Source organism: Chrysemys picta, chromosome 2 (assembly GCF_011386835.1).
Source record: "Chrysemys picta bellii isolate R12L10 chromosome 2, ASM1138683v2, whole genome shotgun sequence".
Taxonomy (NCBI): Eukaryota; Metazoa; Chordata; order Testudines; family Emydidae; genus Chrysemys; species Chrysemys picta.
The window spans coordinates 85,700,658-85,718,143 of record NC_088792.1 but is presented as its reverse complement, the minus strand read 5'-3'; the positions used below and the strand labels follow the sequence as shown (position 1 = coordinate 85,718,143).

At 36.9% G+C, this 17,486-nt stretch overlaps 1 protein-coding gene across 3 annotated transcripts in view; it reads left to right on the top strand.

Moving 5' to 3' along the window:
- Positions 1-17,486, top strand: part of ULK4 (unc-51 like kinase 4) — a 408,217-nt gene that overhangs the window by 80,072 nt on the left and 310,659 nt on the right. For all 3 annotated transcript variants that reach the window (XM_024107953.3, XM_005278594.4, XM_065587118.1), the window contains 2 exons: positions 1,868-1,951; positions 12,864-13,025. In XM_024107953.3, the coding sequence (XP_023963721.2) occupies positions 1,868-1,951; positions 12,864-13,025 (246 nt within the window). The remainder of the gene's footprint in view (positions 1-1,867; positions 1,952-12,863; positions 13,026-17,486) is intronic.

Sequence of the window (17,486 nt, the reverse complement as noted above, 5' to 3'; positions counted from 1 at the left end):
TCCTTCACAGCCCAAATGCATGTTCTCTTATAATTAATATGGTATAGGACTGCATTAACGTGAACTAAGTACTTTCAGGAACATATTAGAGGGACCTACATGGAGCACAATGCATTAGAGCACTCTACAAATCACACCCCTCTAGAGTGCTTTGCTGGCACCGTGTAGACAAGCCCTTATTGCTCCTATGGAATTACAAGGCATCCTCTGCTTGAACTTGATTGGGCTGTAATGTAAGGTTAGAGTTATTTTTCCCTATTCACTTTTGCAGTGGATGGGGAAAGGCAAACGGGTTAAAACCCAGTTTGCCAGTGTCCAGAGATGACTTTCACATCCTTTCACATTTTGTAATATTTCTCAAATGTTGGGGGTTACTTTGAGCACTTAATCTCCGATTTGCTTTTAACAGTAACATGAAGAAAAAATGTAAATTAAGAATATCTCTATATAAATATCTGCAGATATATTAAAAAAAAAAAAAGGCAGGGGAGAGAACATCATAGCCCAGGGTTAGATGTCCATGGCTGGCGTTAAATTGAATATCCCCTGGTTACACCACGTAACTTGACAGATCTATCATTTTTGCATGTGTCAGTTCCAAGGGAAATTACACCACACTTTTTAATTGGTAATTAGCTGGCATAGAGCTCAAAGGAAATTAGACATTGATAAAAACTCAGTTTCTCCATTGGTGCCCTTCGTAATCAACTTAAACTTTATTCTCCCTTTGAATGAAACAAGGTTTAAGAAATGATGATGTTGGAATGAAAAAAATGAAGTATTTGATTTTTGATTAGAGTTGTATGTATTTGTGTTCCTCTCAAAGGAAAATGTGTGGAAAGCAATTCATTAATGGCTTTTCTTCAACTAGTATATCTTATTAATGGAATGGTGATGTTGAAATATATATTGAATCTCAAAAGTCAGGAGACACAGAAAATTAAGGTTGTTCCTGCAACACTAACCTGATCACTTTGTACATCCATCCTATGCTTTTTAGAGTATGCAGTACATTAAAAGCTTATTCTCTTTAATTTTCCCAGCAAATGTTTTTCTCCTGTAATTACTAGCACCTATATGCTATCAAATGCAGGTTAGTGCCTAAATATGCAATTTGTTTTCATGAAATGTTACAGGTTCTTTATATACTAAGAAAATCCAAATGAGCTTCTATTTACATGACAATTTGTAATATGCCACTTTTTAAAAAAAAAAAAAGCAGCAATCTATTTACCACTAATAGCGGAATAATAGACTCATTTTAGTGAATAGAACAAGACTATTCCAGTAGGACAGGTATGTAAGGATTCTGGAATGTTGTTACTTCTATCTACATAAATAGCAGATTTCCAAGTGCTCCATACTGGGTCTTGAATAAGCTACTCTTATAACTTCTGCATATTTTTCAAAAACAAATTTTCTTTAAAAACTTTTTTAAATTGAGGGACAGTAAGCAAATGTATTTCTAGATATGATAGAATTTTTTTTTCTATTTTTAGTACTTTAGAAACCGGTAACGAAATAATCAAAATGATTGCCAAGATTGTAGGACTGGTTTTGAGTGTGAATTACGTTGAGCCAATGAAAAATACAAACCTAAGGACAAATACTCATAGGAATTTTAGATCATGCTTCAACCATATAATAAAAATCAACTTTTGTGTCATAAAAATTCAAAATATTAAATTCAATTTTTGTTCCATAATTTAATCTATCTTCTAGATTTTATTCAGTTGACATATGTATATTAATCTTTAAAAATCTGTTGGATGTATTTTTCATGGCTGAGATATTATGATTTTTTAATTAAAGGGTTAATATCATTTGTGCTGTTAGCTTCATTGCTGATCCTTCCACTTCATTACAGGAAGAAAAAAAGGAGCACCACAGAGAATGCTGGGTCGTTCCCTTGGCTGCTTACACTGTGCTAATGAGGTGCCTTCGGGAAGGGGTAAGGATCTTTTATTGTCCTCAGTAGAATTTCTCCACTGTAATAACCCTTCAGGCATTGTGAGATGATTGTAGCCTAAAGCACTGCAGTACATCATCAGTGAAGTATTGCTTCTGAATTTAAATAATCGTGATACGACCATGACCTACACAGTAGTAGTAGTTTTCAAAAATGAAGTAGTTTTCTCTGTATACTCAACATTTATACATTGTTACTTGATTTTGTTTATAAGATAGTAAATAAAGAATTACTATGATATAAATGTTGAATGTATTCATGTTATGGATTTCTTTTGACTGTTTGGTGAACTAGTACAATTCTTGCTACAATTTATTTTTTGCGCAGATCTCTTTTTCTTCCAGTCTGATAAAAAATTGATATACAAGGCTCTAAACACTCCATCATCTTGTCAGGTCATCAGTGTCCTTTGAGGCCCCAAAGTAGTAAACTTTAAACACTTTTTTTTGCTATATATTATATACCTTATAGTTAATTTCTATTGTGACAACTTTGCTTTGTTAAAAAAGGAAAGAAAAGAACCACATTTATGGTCCCCACTCACAAAATGAAAAAGAACTGAGCAGAATCACATATAAGGTTGGCATTTACTGTTTATTTAAGACCAGTTGCCCAAGGCAAAGCCAAAGGCTGAAAACATTCCTTACTGGGGAGAAAAAAATCAAGATAAGTACCTTTCTTTTGAGATCTTTATTGCTTGCAGATTGTACTTAATGGAGGAAATCTCCAGATGCATAGGAAATCTCCAAATTGTCAAGCGACCAAGAACACACAACTGATTTGTGTTTTGGACTCCTTCCAGCCAGTAGTAATGGATACCATGTCATTCTAAGACATGGTTGTTATAAACGATGTAAATGTCATCTTAGCAAAGGGAGACCTCTTACTATCTGTAGATATACATGGCATAGAAACAAAACAGAGGCATTCAAAGGAACACTAATTTATTCCTGTACAGTAAAATAAATTCTAAACCCTGAAATATATTAAATTTCACTGAGAATTTATCTGGATATTATAAAATTAGTTTTTTTCAAAAAAATTTCTAATGAATATAGTGCTCATGAAATTTGCTGAATTGACAGTCTGCAAATGAAGGTCTTATCACTGAAGATAAAGCACAGCCACAGATTTCGAAGCTCTTTATGCCACCACAGTGCAAAGATCCTGCTCTGGAGAGGCATTGTGTGTTTGTGTATGATATGCATGTATTCATTCAATAGACCTGAAAGTAAATAAACACTTCTTAGGTATTAGGGGGGCTAATTACCAGGCAGTGAATTGGTCTGTCCAAGCTTAGATTTAAGTTGAACAAGTTCTTCTGGAAGTTTGGTTTCGAATGTTAACCCTTGCATTTATAATTCCATCATTTTGAAGTATGGATTGGTTTGCAGTTCTCGATTTAAGATGCATATTTCCGTAACTCTAATTGGCTAAATCATCTGAAGTAAATCTATTTTGTGATGGCACTGAGATATTTTTAGTACAGGGTTCTGCCATTTGGCATTTCTACAGTGCCAAGGGTCTATATTAAGTGTCTTTCTGTAGTAGCAGTGCATCGAAGAAAACCGGGTATCTTTGTTTACCCATATTTAGATGATTGGCTGCTGAAGGCTCTGTTATGTGAAGATTTGCTAGCTCACATTCAGGTTCTACCTCCCTACTTATGGATTAAGACTATTTCTGAATATCAAAAAGTCCAATTTATGTCTAAGTCAGAGAATCCATTTTATAGGAGCTATACTGGACTTGGTAGCAGAGAGAGCTTTCCTTCCAGAGGAAAGATTTGTGGTGATAATGATATTCCAGAGATTCCATGTCGTCAGACCCAGAAAGTAATTTTCTATTTGGGTCTAAGAGGTCTCCTGGCAGTGTCTATTTATGTTACTTCATATGCATTCCTCAGAATGAGGCCCATGCAATGATGGATGGCTCAAGTTTACAATCCAAAACCGGACATTCTTCACATGCCAGTCACCATGCCTCAGGACACTTTTTATTTTTTTTTTGATGAGGAGGACAAACTGAGCCAATGTTCTGAAAGGCATCCTGTTCAGTTTCCTTTTGCCATTTGCCACAATAATCTCAATGGATGGGGAATTCATCTGGGTTCTCCGATAGTTTGAGGTCACTGGGCATTTCAGGAAAAGAATTTGCAGATAAATGTTTTAGAACTGAGAGGAACTTCACCTGGCTCTCAGATCTTTTCTTTCTCAAATAAGGAGGAAAGTTGTACAGGTAACGATGGATAATATAGTTGGCCCTGTATTACATCTGCAAGCAAGAAGGTGCCTTGTCTCCTCTGCTGTGTCCCAAGGCAGTCAGTCTGTGGGACTGGTGCATTCTACACAATGTTTATCTGTTTAGCAGGGGACAGTAATGTATTGGCAGATGAGCTCAGCAGAGAAATTTCTCAGATGCACAAGTGGCCTCTCAAGGACCAGGTGGTACAAGAGATCTCCAGTTGGGGTTGGCCCATTGTGGATCTGCTTGCAACCAAGTTCAACAAAAAGAGTAGTCTTTTCTGTTAAGTGTGGGAAAGAGCAGTGAGTCCATCTTCAACGCTTTCCGGATGCAGTGGTGAGAGGGCCTCCTGCATGCTTTCCCCCCTTTTTCCATTAATTCAGATGGTGGTGAGGAAGATAAGAGAGGGAAGGCAAGAGTTGGTCCTGATTGCTCCAGCTTGCCAGAGACAGCAATGGTATGCAGACTTGCTTCAGCTGTTGGAGGGAGTTTACAGATTCTTTCTTTTGCCTCCGGACTTGTTTTCTCAGCAGTATGGCAAATTCTTCATCTGGATCCCCAATCTCTCTATGTAACATCCTGGCCTATCGGACTTTGAATAATCTTGAACAACTTGTTTGTCATTAGTCAGAATATATTGCTTAATTCTAGAAAACAATCTGTGATGAAATGTTATTTGAAATGGTTTAGATTTTTTATTTTTTTTAATGAAAAAATCTGGCTCACCATTTACAACTTCTGTTCTCTGTGTTTTGGAATATATAATGTATTTGAAGTGTGAGGGGCTCTTTAATTTGTCTTTAAGATTTCATTTGGTGGCTCTTTCAGCTTATCATGTTTTGATTGATGACAATCACTATTTGTGTATGATACAGTTAAAAGGTTTTTGAAGAAATTATCTAACTTGTATCCCACTATTGAGACATCTGGTTCCGCCATGGGCTATTAATGTGGTCTGATTTAGGCTTATGAAGCCCACAGGTAAATATAAAAAAGCAACCATAACAGAGGGCTAGACGGGGAGGAAATGGAAAATTACAATAGGGTCATATGAGAAATAAAAGGGAAATCAGTGCGGGAATCTGCTCAACATCTTTGATTATAGCGAAATATAAGGATTATGGGGAATAGACAGAAAGAACTGGAAGTATTGCTACATAAGCTAAATTATGATTTAAGTGAAATCGGAGATCTGTTTTGCCAAATTACTTTTCCAACAGATGTCTGAGTAGTTAAAATCCCCCCATTACTGCTAGGTCTTATGTTTTGTATATTTCTATTATTTGTTCTAGATATGCCTCTTCCACCTCCACTTCCTGATTTGATTGTCTATAGTAGACCCCATCATGATGTCAACCCTGATTTTTCCCCTTTTATCTTTACCCAGAAACTTTCAACTGATCGACCTCTCAATTTTCTGGCCCTCAGAACAAGTATATATATACTCGATGTATAATGCAACATGTCCTCCCTTTCCCCACCTCCCGCCCCCGTCCTTCCTAAACAAGCTATTACCCCCTATACTGATATTTCAGTCATGAGATTTATCCCACCAAGTGTTTTTCAGTAAGTTCTTGCAAAATATTGGGGACAACTTTTTATTTCATTAAGTAGAGGACGAAACCAGGGGCACAGCCATTTTAGACCTGATTCTGACTGACAAGATGGAATTGGTTGTGAATCTGTAGGTTGAAGGCAATTTGGGTGAAAATGATCATGAAACAAAAGATTTCATGATTCTAAGGAAAGGAAAGAGTGAGAGCATTAAAGAGATAAACAATAAAGAGAATGGACTTCAAAAAAACAAATTGTAACAAACTCAGAAAACTGGTAGGTACTGTCCCGTGGGAAGAAAATCTAAGGGAAAAAGGAGTTCAGGAGAGCTGGCAATTTATTGAGACAATATTAAGGCACAACTGCAAACTATCCTGATGTGAAGGAAAGATAAGAAGAATAGTAAGAGGCTATTATGGCTCATTCAGGAGTTCCTTAATGACCTGAAAATCAAAAAGGAATTCTACAAAAAATGGAAACATGGACAAATTGCTAAGGAGGAGTAAAAAAAGAATTGCACAAGCATGTAGGCACAGAATCAGAAAGGCTAAGGCACAAAATTAGTTATGCCTAGCAAGGAACACAAGAGAGAATAAGAAGAGGTTTTTTAAATACAGTAGGAGCAAGAAAAAGACTAAGGAAAGCATAGGTTCTCTACTCAGCAGGGAATGAGAGCTAATACCTGATGATATCAAGAAGGCTGAGGTGTTTAATGCCTATTTTGTCTTCACTAAAAGGGTTAATGATAACTGATACTCAACACAGTTAATATTAACAACAAGGTGGAAGGAACAAAAGCCAAAATAGAGAAGGAGCAGGTTGAAGATTATTTAGATAAATTAGATCTATTCAAGTTGGTAGGGCCTGATGAAATTCATCCTAGGAGGCTTAAGGAAGCAGCTGAAGCAATCTTGGAACCATTAGTAATTATGTCTGAGAACTCCTGGAGATGGGTGAGGTCCCAGAGGACTGGAAAAGGGCAAACACAGTACCTATCTTTAAAAAGGGAAGCAAAGATGACCAGGGAAATTATAGACCAGTTAGCCTAACTTTGATACCTGGAAAGATACTAGAACAAATTGATTGCTTAATAATTTGTAGAAGAAAATAGGATTATAAGGGGAAGCCATAGAAGTGATATATCTTGATTTTAGTGTGGTGGCTGACACAGTCCCACATGACATTCTCTAAAGGAAACTTGGGAAATGTGATCTAAATGAAATTACGACAAGGTGAGTGCATTGGTCTGAAATCAACAGGATGAAATTCGATAAAGACAAGTTCAAAGTACTACATTTAGGAAGGAAAAATCAAATGCACAACTGCAAAATGGGAAATAATTGGTTAGGTGGTAAGTACTGCTGAAAAAGATCTGGGTTTAAAGCGGATCACAGACACAATATGAGTCAGCAATGTGATTCGGCTGCAATAAAGGTTAATATCATTCAGAGATATATTAATATGAGCGGCATATGTAAGACATGGGAGGTAATTGTTCCATTCTACTGAGCACTGGTGAGGCCTCATTTGGAGTAGTGTGTCCAGTTCTGTGTGCCACACTTCAGGACAGATGTGGATAAATTGGAGAGAGTCCAGAGGGGAGCAGCAAAAATGCTAAAAGCTTTAGAAAACCTGGCCTATGAGGAAAAGTTTAAAACAAAACAAAACACAGGGCATATTTAGTCTTGAAAAAAGAAGATGGGAGGACCTGATAACAGACTTCAGATATGTTAAGGGCTGTTATAAAGAGGATTGTGATCAATTGTTTTCCTTGTTTCCTGAAGTTAGGATAAGTAGTAATGGTCTTAATCTGCAGCAAAGGAGATTAGATATTAGGGAAAACTTTCTAACTCTCTAAGGATAGTTAAATTGTACAATAGACTTCCAAGGGTGGTTGTGGAATCCCCATGGTTGGAGGTTTTTAAGAACAGGTTGGACAAACACCTGTAAGGGATAGTCTGTTTACATGGGTCCTACCTCTGTGCAGAGTGTTGGACTTGATGATCTTTCAAAGAACCTTCTAGCCCTACATTTCTATCATTCTTTTTTTTCTTTTCTTTCTCTTTTATGTGATGTGACTTGGTAATTTTTCACATAGTGTGTGCTCAAATACAGTACGGAATGGTGGGTTAAGAAGAAAATTTCCTTCTTGACATTTAATTTCCTTGTTTCTGCTTACATCAGTTGGCCCTGTGGTATTGTTGAAATGTATATATTTATCATTAAATATATATGTATTTAAAGTATAAGAGCTAAGGCCCCAGTCTGTTTGCAGCAGTGAAGTCCTGTGTGTCCACGTTGAGCCTTATCTTTGGGCTGCTGAAGGACTGAGTGTGTCAGACTGAGGGGACAGACTGGGCAGTGTTTATTGTCCTCCTTACTCCTATTGTCCTCCTTACTCCATTCCCCAATTTACAGCCAAATTCTTGGTTTATTTTTCTTAAAGTAAAAGTAAATCTTTTACTCTCTCTACATTGTCAGATTATTTTTTCAGTGAAGAATATGTAATTACAGTTCACAGTCAAATGAATATTTTGATTTCTATAATCCTGAATACTCAAGAACAAAAGTTAATTCTTTCATGATATGGCTTTAATATAGTCTAATTTTCCAACTTCCATCTTCGTTTAAACTGAAACTGTCCTAGCAACTGATTAGAAAGATGCTGGAATAAGTTCTTTATTTCCCGAATCTGTTTCCAGTCTGCTTCTGTAATGACACTACATTAGTACTTGAAATTTTTATGACTTTTTTATATATAAATGTTATACATATATAAGATCTGTGTGTGTGTGTGTGTGTGTGTGTGTATGTGTATATATATATTATCCAAAACTGAAGATGACATGTTAAAAGTACACTGCTTTTAGATTTTATGTTCTTTCTCAGTGTTTAGGAAAGCTTCTAATATGCTGTTGGCTCTTCCACAACCGAAATAAATAACAAGATAGAGTAAAATCAGTTTTTTATCCAAATGGAAATATTGACCTCTTTATGCTTTTAAATTTTGAATGAAAAGGAAGCTTACCTTTGTCTTTTCAGATATATTCATCTTATTCATACTTGCTTTCTCATTTATGTGTGCCTGATTTTCAGAAGTACTCAGCACCCACAACTGTATTTGAAGTTCGTGGGAACCAGAAGTGCTTAGTGCCTCTAAAAATCAGGCCCTATATCTTTTAGTGCTCTTTAGTAAAACTACTTGGAATCTGAGAAAATCTGATAGTATTGCTTTTTTAATAGTGCTATATTCATGCTGTTTATGGTTCACGGTACTGGCAGGTTATCTGGTGTACGAAAGCTCTTTAATCATATCTTGAGGATCCACTTCTTTCAACTAACATAGCTTATGTCTTGATAACATGACAAGATGAATTCTTCAGTTGAGGCCAAATATTAGTTTAGCTCAGCCTTCCTTTCCCAAGAGTTAATTAAGCAGAAAATGGTACAAGGTTTGTTGCTTATACAGTGTTTGAGAACAGGTCCCAGAGGGGCTAAGGGTGCCAATCTCAGGTGGCAGCAAATGGAATTAATCTGAAAGCCTCATTGAGTTGATAGAGCACTGTGACAATACATGACCATTTCCCAGCCAAGATATAAGAATGACTGTGGTTATCTGGTACAGGGCATGACTCATCTCCGCATTGCCTAAAAAGTACAAGATAAAGCACACTTTTGAGGGACAAAATTTTGCTAAGGATAGCTAAAACTGCATCTGGATATTGCTGAAGATCTGTTAGCATTCATAATAACGATTCTCTGCTGCATAATGCTTTGGTTATGGCTTATTTGTGGTATTGTAATGCATTTATTAAATGTGGTGTTACTTATGTCAAGTGACACAGGAGCCCCAGCTTGTGTGCCTAATAATCATCGGTATGTAAGAAAGAATGAATACTGCTATTAATCTTTTGAATATGTATAGTGCATATTGTAAATGCATGTATTTTTTTCACCTGTGCAGTTCAGAAAATCATTTAAACTGAAATTTAAAGGAGAAGATTGAAAATGTATATTAAGTTATTTGCAAACAAAAATATCTGAGAAATAAGTGTCAAGAAGCTTAATTTTGATAAAACTGCACTTGTTTGAGTTTTTAAATGGTTGTCTACTGTACAGTATGGTACACTAACAAAACTTTTGTTAAGATTGGGGGCTAATTCTCCTTTGATTTACAGCTGTGTAAATGAGAAGTAAATCTATTGAATCAGTTGTGTTATATCAGTGTAAAACTGGTGTGAGATGAGAATCAGGCCCCATGAGTAAATTGTTCTTGTTTAAGTAGAGCTGAAGTTTAGACGGGGTAACGAATTAATATGACACTCATGATGAAAATTTCCTTTAATAAGAATTATACTAAATTCCCACATACATCTATTTAGTCTTATATGTTCAAAAATTAAACATTGATGATCAGTAGAGGGAGGAGATAGTTAGGAATATATTTTTAATGACCTGAAAAGTTTCATTATTGTTGCTCACAGTTGGTGGTGGTTATGACTGTGGAGGTATAAATGTCAGAAATCCAAAGGGAACGAGATGGGAGGATAAAGTGGAGAATAATATAAGAGAAATAAATAATGCCATTATGATGCATTATTTGTGAAGATTGAGTGTGCTATAGACTAAACAAACTAAATCTCTGGAGTACATCTATTGTCTTCCTTACTTGTATTTAAATTAACTGGACCAATTCATCAGTTGCATGTAGTCAGTGTTGAAAGACTTTGCTTATTCACAGTTAGAGCTGGAAGGAAAATGATGTAGTGGACAATGAGGAAAAATATCACATGTTCTGTCTTCAATTTCTGTTTGGTAAATGATCTGTTTATAAAATATGGCATCTGATTATACAGTCTGTATTCAAGTAAACCTTTCGATAGAATCAGTAGGAGTAATCCAGAACACAAATTGTTGCAAGATAACGTCCATGATAATATACCTTAATTGATTAATATTATTTTGACATAATTTATTTTTCTAGTAGTTTAGAAATAGACAAGAGAACAGTTATTTGCATGGACAATGTGCATGGATTATTATCTTTATTTTATTTGTTAATTTAAAATTACTTGGTGCCTGTTCCTGCAGATGCTTATGACAATAAGATTCAGGAAGCACAAAGGGGATGGAATAGGAAGTAACAATCTGGCCCAGGAATTTCGGGATTGCTGGACTAGATCAAAGCAGTGATCCAGTTAGTTCACTGTCCTATGTCTCTCAGTGGTCTATACCACATTTTCAAGGTCCAAGGAAGGACAGTTATGGAATAACCTGACCCATTGATTTTTAGGATTTTTGTTAATCCTAAACAGTTAGTGGTTGATCTATGTCCTGCAGAATGAGGATTTCAAGTAAGGGGAGAGAGGTGGTCAAGATGTTGTTTGAGGAGCAGCTAGACTCAGAGGGAAGCACTCTGTTGTGTTTGAAGAAGCTAGGCCTGCCTAGCTTACCATCAGGTACCATCAGGTGATTGTAAGATTTTAGTTAAAATAGACATACGTGTAGACTGTTGTTTTAGAATCCTCTAAATGTGTTGTGTCCTTACTGTTAAACAATATTTTGGTTTAAGAAGAATATTTCTGGTCACTATATTCACCACTGGTCACAGACTCCCAGCACAGGTGCCAAACCCAGTTGGACCTGTTGGGCAAGAACATTCAGTACATAAGGTGCTGTAAACCAGGGCCTAATCTAAGACTGGGAGAACTATGTAATTGCACCCCTGGAGTGGTAAAGACATGCGAGACCTGACATTTGAGGGCATGCACTCAGAGAAATCAGAAATGGGACAGAGGTGTAGCATTTTTGAAAGAAAATATGGCATTGCATGGTAACTGACAGTCTTGCTATCTGTGTCGATGGGAATTGTTTTGGTGAAGTAGAACTCATGGGGGCACTTGGCAAACTGATGACTGAACATGTTTCTCAGATTAAGAGTAAGGAGATTAAAACAATTTTTGTACATAAAACTTTTTCGTTTGTCAATGAAAAACTATAAAATAGGTTACATTTGAAATTTCTAGCTTCTGACAGTAATAGCTATGCAGGTGCAGAAATTAAGAACACATGAAAAATTAGACTATTTTTCATGTTCTTATAACTCAGAAATGGCTGAGCTAATTTCACTAAAACCTTCCAAAAGATTAATCTTTTGGCTGAGACTAAGCGTGAAAAAAAATTGGCTGTGGAGAAATTTGAGAAAGTTATAAAGCAACTGAAAGAAAAACTAAAATGGAATGGGAACTCGGACTTAGTTAACTATAGGATAGTACTGATTTCCCATGACTGCTATAATATGACATGTATATATGCAGCACTTATAATATAAATTTTCATATTCCGGCAAATGTTTCCTAGCCTTTCCCCCTGCCAAACATGAGATATATATGGTACATTTATTGAATGGTAAGTAATTAAATTTTTAATTAAAATAAATTCTTAAATAAACTTATTAGTAAAGGTGGTGAATTGAAAATCCTGGAAAGTGTCCTCTGTATATCCATAGAAAAAGTGCACTGGGGTAATGGCAATGCAATCTGCCATGCACTGCCTCACCAATATGCCTGAACCTTGACATGGTGGAAGCACCTTTAGTGTTAAGAGTAATTAAATTTCCATGCCTATCAAGTCCTTGACCCTTTTGTTGACATCACCATAATAACTGGCATTCTTATTGGCAAATGTGATATGAACACCTGTTCATGTAGCTGAATGCTCATGACACAGTAAGACACAGTGACAACTTTCATTCATTGCTGACCTATGCTGGATTCAGAGTGATCACTTGGAGATGGAAAACTCAGTTTTAAATATTATTTCTATTTATTATCTCCTTGGATTTATTTACAGTACAAGATAAAGGGGGAGGGGGACATAAACTTTATATTTCAAAGTAGTTGAATTTTCCTGTGAAATGACTTCTTCCCTAAGGATTTTCCATATTTTTCCTGATATCTGTGTAACAAGAGTAAGAAGCAGTATTCAGACAACACAAATTATTTTGCTGTATTTGCCTTTTATTTAAATAGTTCAGAAAAGTAAAGTAAGAGAGAGACAACAGTAGTTAATATAAAATGCCTTGTTTCCCCTCTAGGAAGAACGTATTGTGAATCATATGGCGGCGAAGATTGTTGAAAATGTTTGCACCACTGATTCATTTCATGCACAGGGATTTATTACAGGAGAAATTGGACCTGTTTTATGGTACCTTTTCAGACATTCCACTGTAGATTCTCTGAGGATAACAGCTATTTCGGTAAGGAGCTTCTTCTCAAAACGTCTAAATATTCTGGTATTGTTAATTTGAAAAGCTTTTGAGAGCATTCTATACATATATTGAAATGTCTTTTGAATATTATTTTGATATGTGATGTTAACATTTTGTATTTCTACATACATTTCTAAAACTGTATGATAAACTTTCAGCGATCTGTTAGTTTTATAGGAACATTGCATTCCTAAGGTATGTCTACATTGCAAGCGAAAGTGTGATTGTAGCACAAGTGGACATACCAGTGCTAGGCTTAATCTTTCTGGCACAGGTTACAGTAGTAGTGAAGATGTGGCACCATGGGCTAGCAACCAGAGTACAAGCCTGTCTGGGTACTCTGGTTGCTAGCCTGTGCTAAAGCCTGTGCCACTGAGTCTTTACTACTATGGTTCCCCTTGCTAGCTAGATTGAAGTACTCCTGTTCTTTTAGCATGGGTGAGCATATGGGAGCTACAATCATACCTTCAGTTGCAGTGTAAACATACCTTTAGTATTAGTTCTGTAGGCAAATGCAGTGTTTTTACTTGTGTAACGGTGACTACTGTATGGGTCTTGCAACACAGACATTTCTTTTTTTATATGCTGTGATAAATGGAGCAGGGGATAGCTCCCTTTTATGGACACCCAACCAGCTAGTTAGATGTAAAATCCCTCTTGGTAGCTGTTCTCTGCTTGCTTTACCTGTAAAGAGTTAAAAGTTCCCAGGTAAAGAAAAGGAAGTGGGCACCTGACCAAAAGAGCCAATGGGAAAGTAAAACTTTTAAAATTTGGGAAAGAAACTTTCCCTTTGTCTGTTCTCTCTGGGCTGGAGGGACAAAGCAGCAATGCTGTAAGCAGCTTAAGCCAGGTATGATGATAAAGAATCAGGTCATGCCTAAAACTACTTATCTGAACTCCAAATGTGTAAGTAGATCAGAATGTTTAGCTAGACACGATCAGGTTTATTTCTTATTTTGGCTTGTGGATCTCTTCTGTTCTAACCCCAGATGCTTTTGTTTGCTTGTAACCTTTAAGCTGAACCCCCAAGAAAGCTATTATGGGTGCTTAATTTTTGTAATTGTTTCTTTTAAGATCTAGCAAAAAGCCTAAGTTCCAGATGTATTTCCCCCCCTTTTTGTTTTTAATAAAATTTACCTATTTTAAGAAAAAGGATTGGATTTTTGGTGTCCTAAGAGCTTTGTGCATGTTGTTTGATTAGTTGATAGCCACGGCTGATTTCCTTCGTTTTCTTTCTCAGCTCTTCCCCGGAGGAGGTAGGGTGTGTGTGTGTGTGTGTGTGTGTGTGTGTGTGAAAGGGCTTGAGGGTACCCCACAGGGAGGAATTCCCAAGTGCTCCTTCCTGGGTTCAAAGAGGTTTTTTTGCATTTGGGTGGTGGCAGCGTTTACCAAGCCAAGGTCAGAGAAAAGGTGTAACCTTGGAGTTTAATACAAGCCTGGAGTGGCCAGTATTAATTTTTAGAATCCTTGCAGGCCTCTACCTTCTGCACTCGGAGTGACAAAGTGAGAATTCAGCCTTGACATATGAAAAGGCAACAAACCTTAATTTGCTTACAGATGGAAATTGACTTCAGTTGACTTTTAAGCAAGAGGAGCCTTGTGACAAATATATTGCTGACTTGTGAATCTTATAATGTTTGAAAGTTTTGCTCTGACCCAGAAAAGCCTCAAAACTGTTTGACTTACATTGCTCTGCTAACATAACGTTATTCCTCTCTACCACTGTGACCAATAATTTTCACTCTACCCTTGTTCGCGTTCTGCTCATTTCACTGAGATGACTTATAATTGATGCTGAGTACATCCTAATGTTGAAAGCTAATATTGGACAAATGCCTCATGAGTTCATAATTGTCTGTTGGACTCATGCTTTATTGCGCTGTCTGTGGCAAGTATTCAAAGGGTTTTGTCTTCCAAGGAATCTTTAAAATTCCTACAGTGCTACAATACTGCTTTTAATTGTTTTGGAAAGGGGGGTAGAGGATTATTCTTGTTTACTGTTAGTATTACAGAAGAGAGTAGATGATCCAACCAAAAATCAGTGTCCCCTTGTTCTAGATGCTGTACAAACACATACTAAGAGACAGTCCCTGACCTGAAGAGTTTACAAGCTAAATATGACAAAATAGAGAAATGGTGGGAGGAAGGGATGCAACATACAACAGAAGATTGGGAACTGAGGAACAACAAGATTGTGAGTTGCCAACATAACCCAGGAATCTGTCATAGAACTGGGAATTGTACCCAGATGTCCTGGTGCCTGTTCTGGGGCCTAAGCCTTCATTGTAGATGATCATTTTGGAGGTGTATAAATGCCCTTGGGTTAGCTATGTAACAGCCTTTAAAATATAAACTACAATCATTTTTTAAAACTTTATAAATTCCATAGTATGTTGGCAATATTTTTTAAGGTATTACCAAGATTTTTCACCCTTGTTGGGTGGGAAGAACTGGAGGAATGGACAAAAACTACATTAGCAGCCACTATATTTGGTCTTAAACGGCTTTTTGTTGCTATGGTTTAGAATTTGAGGGTCTTGTTGGATTCCCAGTTGTTTCCAGATACTAGTGTCACTAATATGGTTGGTGTGCAATTAGAGAAATGTAGCAGCATGTTAATAAAGACATGAGAGAGAATTAAAAAATAAGCCAACATGGCACAAGAAATATTGTCCTTTACAAAAAAAATAAAAAATCCACGTTGAAGGCATACTTGACATGTGCCTCTTTTGCACATATGTGGGGAACTTGCCAACATGACCAAAAAACACAAACCTGCAGAAGTGCTATGAACTTTTGGAATATTGAGGCTGCTGGTGTTTAGAATGGGATTTTACACTTATACCTTACAGGCTCGATATTGTCTTTGGAGGATTAATGTATATATTTTCTATGCTAGAAGTTGCCACTGGTTTTGTCGAGGCCAGGTCCAAAATTGTGAAAGCTTTTGGATTCCTTTGAAATATGTTCATTGAGTGCTTTAAACTTTATTAGATTATTAGGACATGTAAATAGCCATTCTCTTGTTAAGGGTTCTATTATAAATCTGGTTTTAGCACCTCTAAAATCCACGAGCAAAGGAATATTAACCTCAACAGTAATGGGTTAGGCCTGAGGTGGAGGTAGAATTTTTCTGCCGCATTTGTAGTGAGTTACACAAGAAGTTCCTGAAGTAGTACTGTTACAATTCAGGGCAACTGCACCTGTATTCTTCCTCCATGGTCCAACAAGGGCACCCACTCTACGCTTCTTGCTCCTCAGCTGTCACCTCTCTTGGGCGCAGACCCTGATCTCTCTCCCTCCTGACGAGGCTGCATAGTTCCCAGTCTAAACTGTGAATTCCCCAGCAACTCAGACTGCCTAAGTGGGCCTGCTTTGTTTCTCTTCTGAGGCTATAAACAACGTAATTTCCCACAGATATGTTACCACACAGACCTTTCTAAGCAAGCACATGTATTTTTACAGAGAAAACATATTAAAAACAAAACAAAAAAAAAGCTGCAAGTGTGCTAATAAGCTTACTAGAGATCACCCCCCATACACTCTGGCCAGTGTCAATCCTTTCAACCCTTCCCAGGAAGGACTGGGCCTCCACTTGGACAGAAGGTCCTGTCCATTTGCTGGATCAGAAAGCAAGCCCTGAGTCAGTTTAAACTCAGACTACTTATCAAAAGTCCTTTCTTTGACTGTTGGTCACTGGAGAATTCAGTTTGAACCAGTATATGCAAGCCTGAGTGAATTTGCCTAATCACCTCCCACCATTCTTAGTTCCTGAAGGCTGTGGTCCTCCTCCCCCATGGAATTATATATAATCCCTGGCCCTCAATGATCTATAAACTTAAGTAAGATCTCCAAAATATATTGCAGGAGCGTGCCATTTCTGTCACAAGGACATCCTAAACACTGAGCTGTTCATGATGAGTCAGACAATCTTCTAAACTTTTTTGCCATACAGTAGCAAGAAAAACAAAAGAATGAGCGAAAAAATTTAGCTTACTGGTTTTATTAGTTCTATTCTGTAGAAGTTCTTATACGACAGTGATGAGTGGCTTATGTGAATACCTCCTCGTAGCGGGTTAAGCAGTGGTACTACACATCTGTCACCTGTTGTTTGTTCTCTGATTCTCTCTCCAGGGAGAAAAGTGTGTGGAATGGAGTGTCTTGTTTTAGTGTCTTGTTTTAGTTGTGTGTTGTGTTGTTGTGTTTTTTTTTAATATTCATGTTGCTATGTATTTATGTTAAAGAAGTTAAGGTCAGAGAAATGTGCCTTGCCCTTGGAGTGGAAGGTAGTGAGATTTGTGACAGTCCTTAGTTCCTGGAGGAGTTCATTCCACATTTGCAGACCAGTGCCAAAGAGAGTTCTGTCTCGCAAACAGATTTTACCTTTATTTGTAAAGGAGTACAGCTGTCAATCACAGTCTTCATCCCAGAACTCTTGAGATGGTCTTT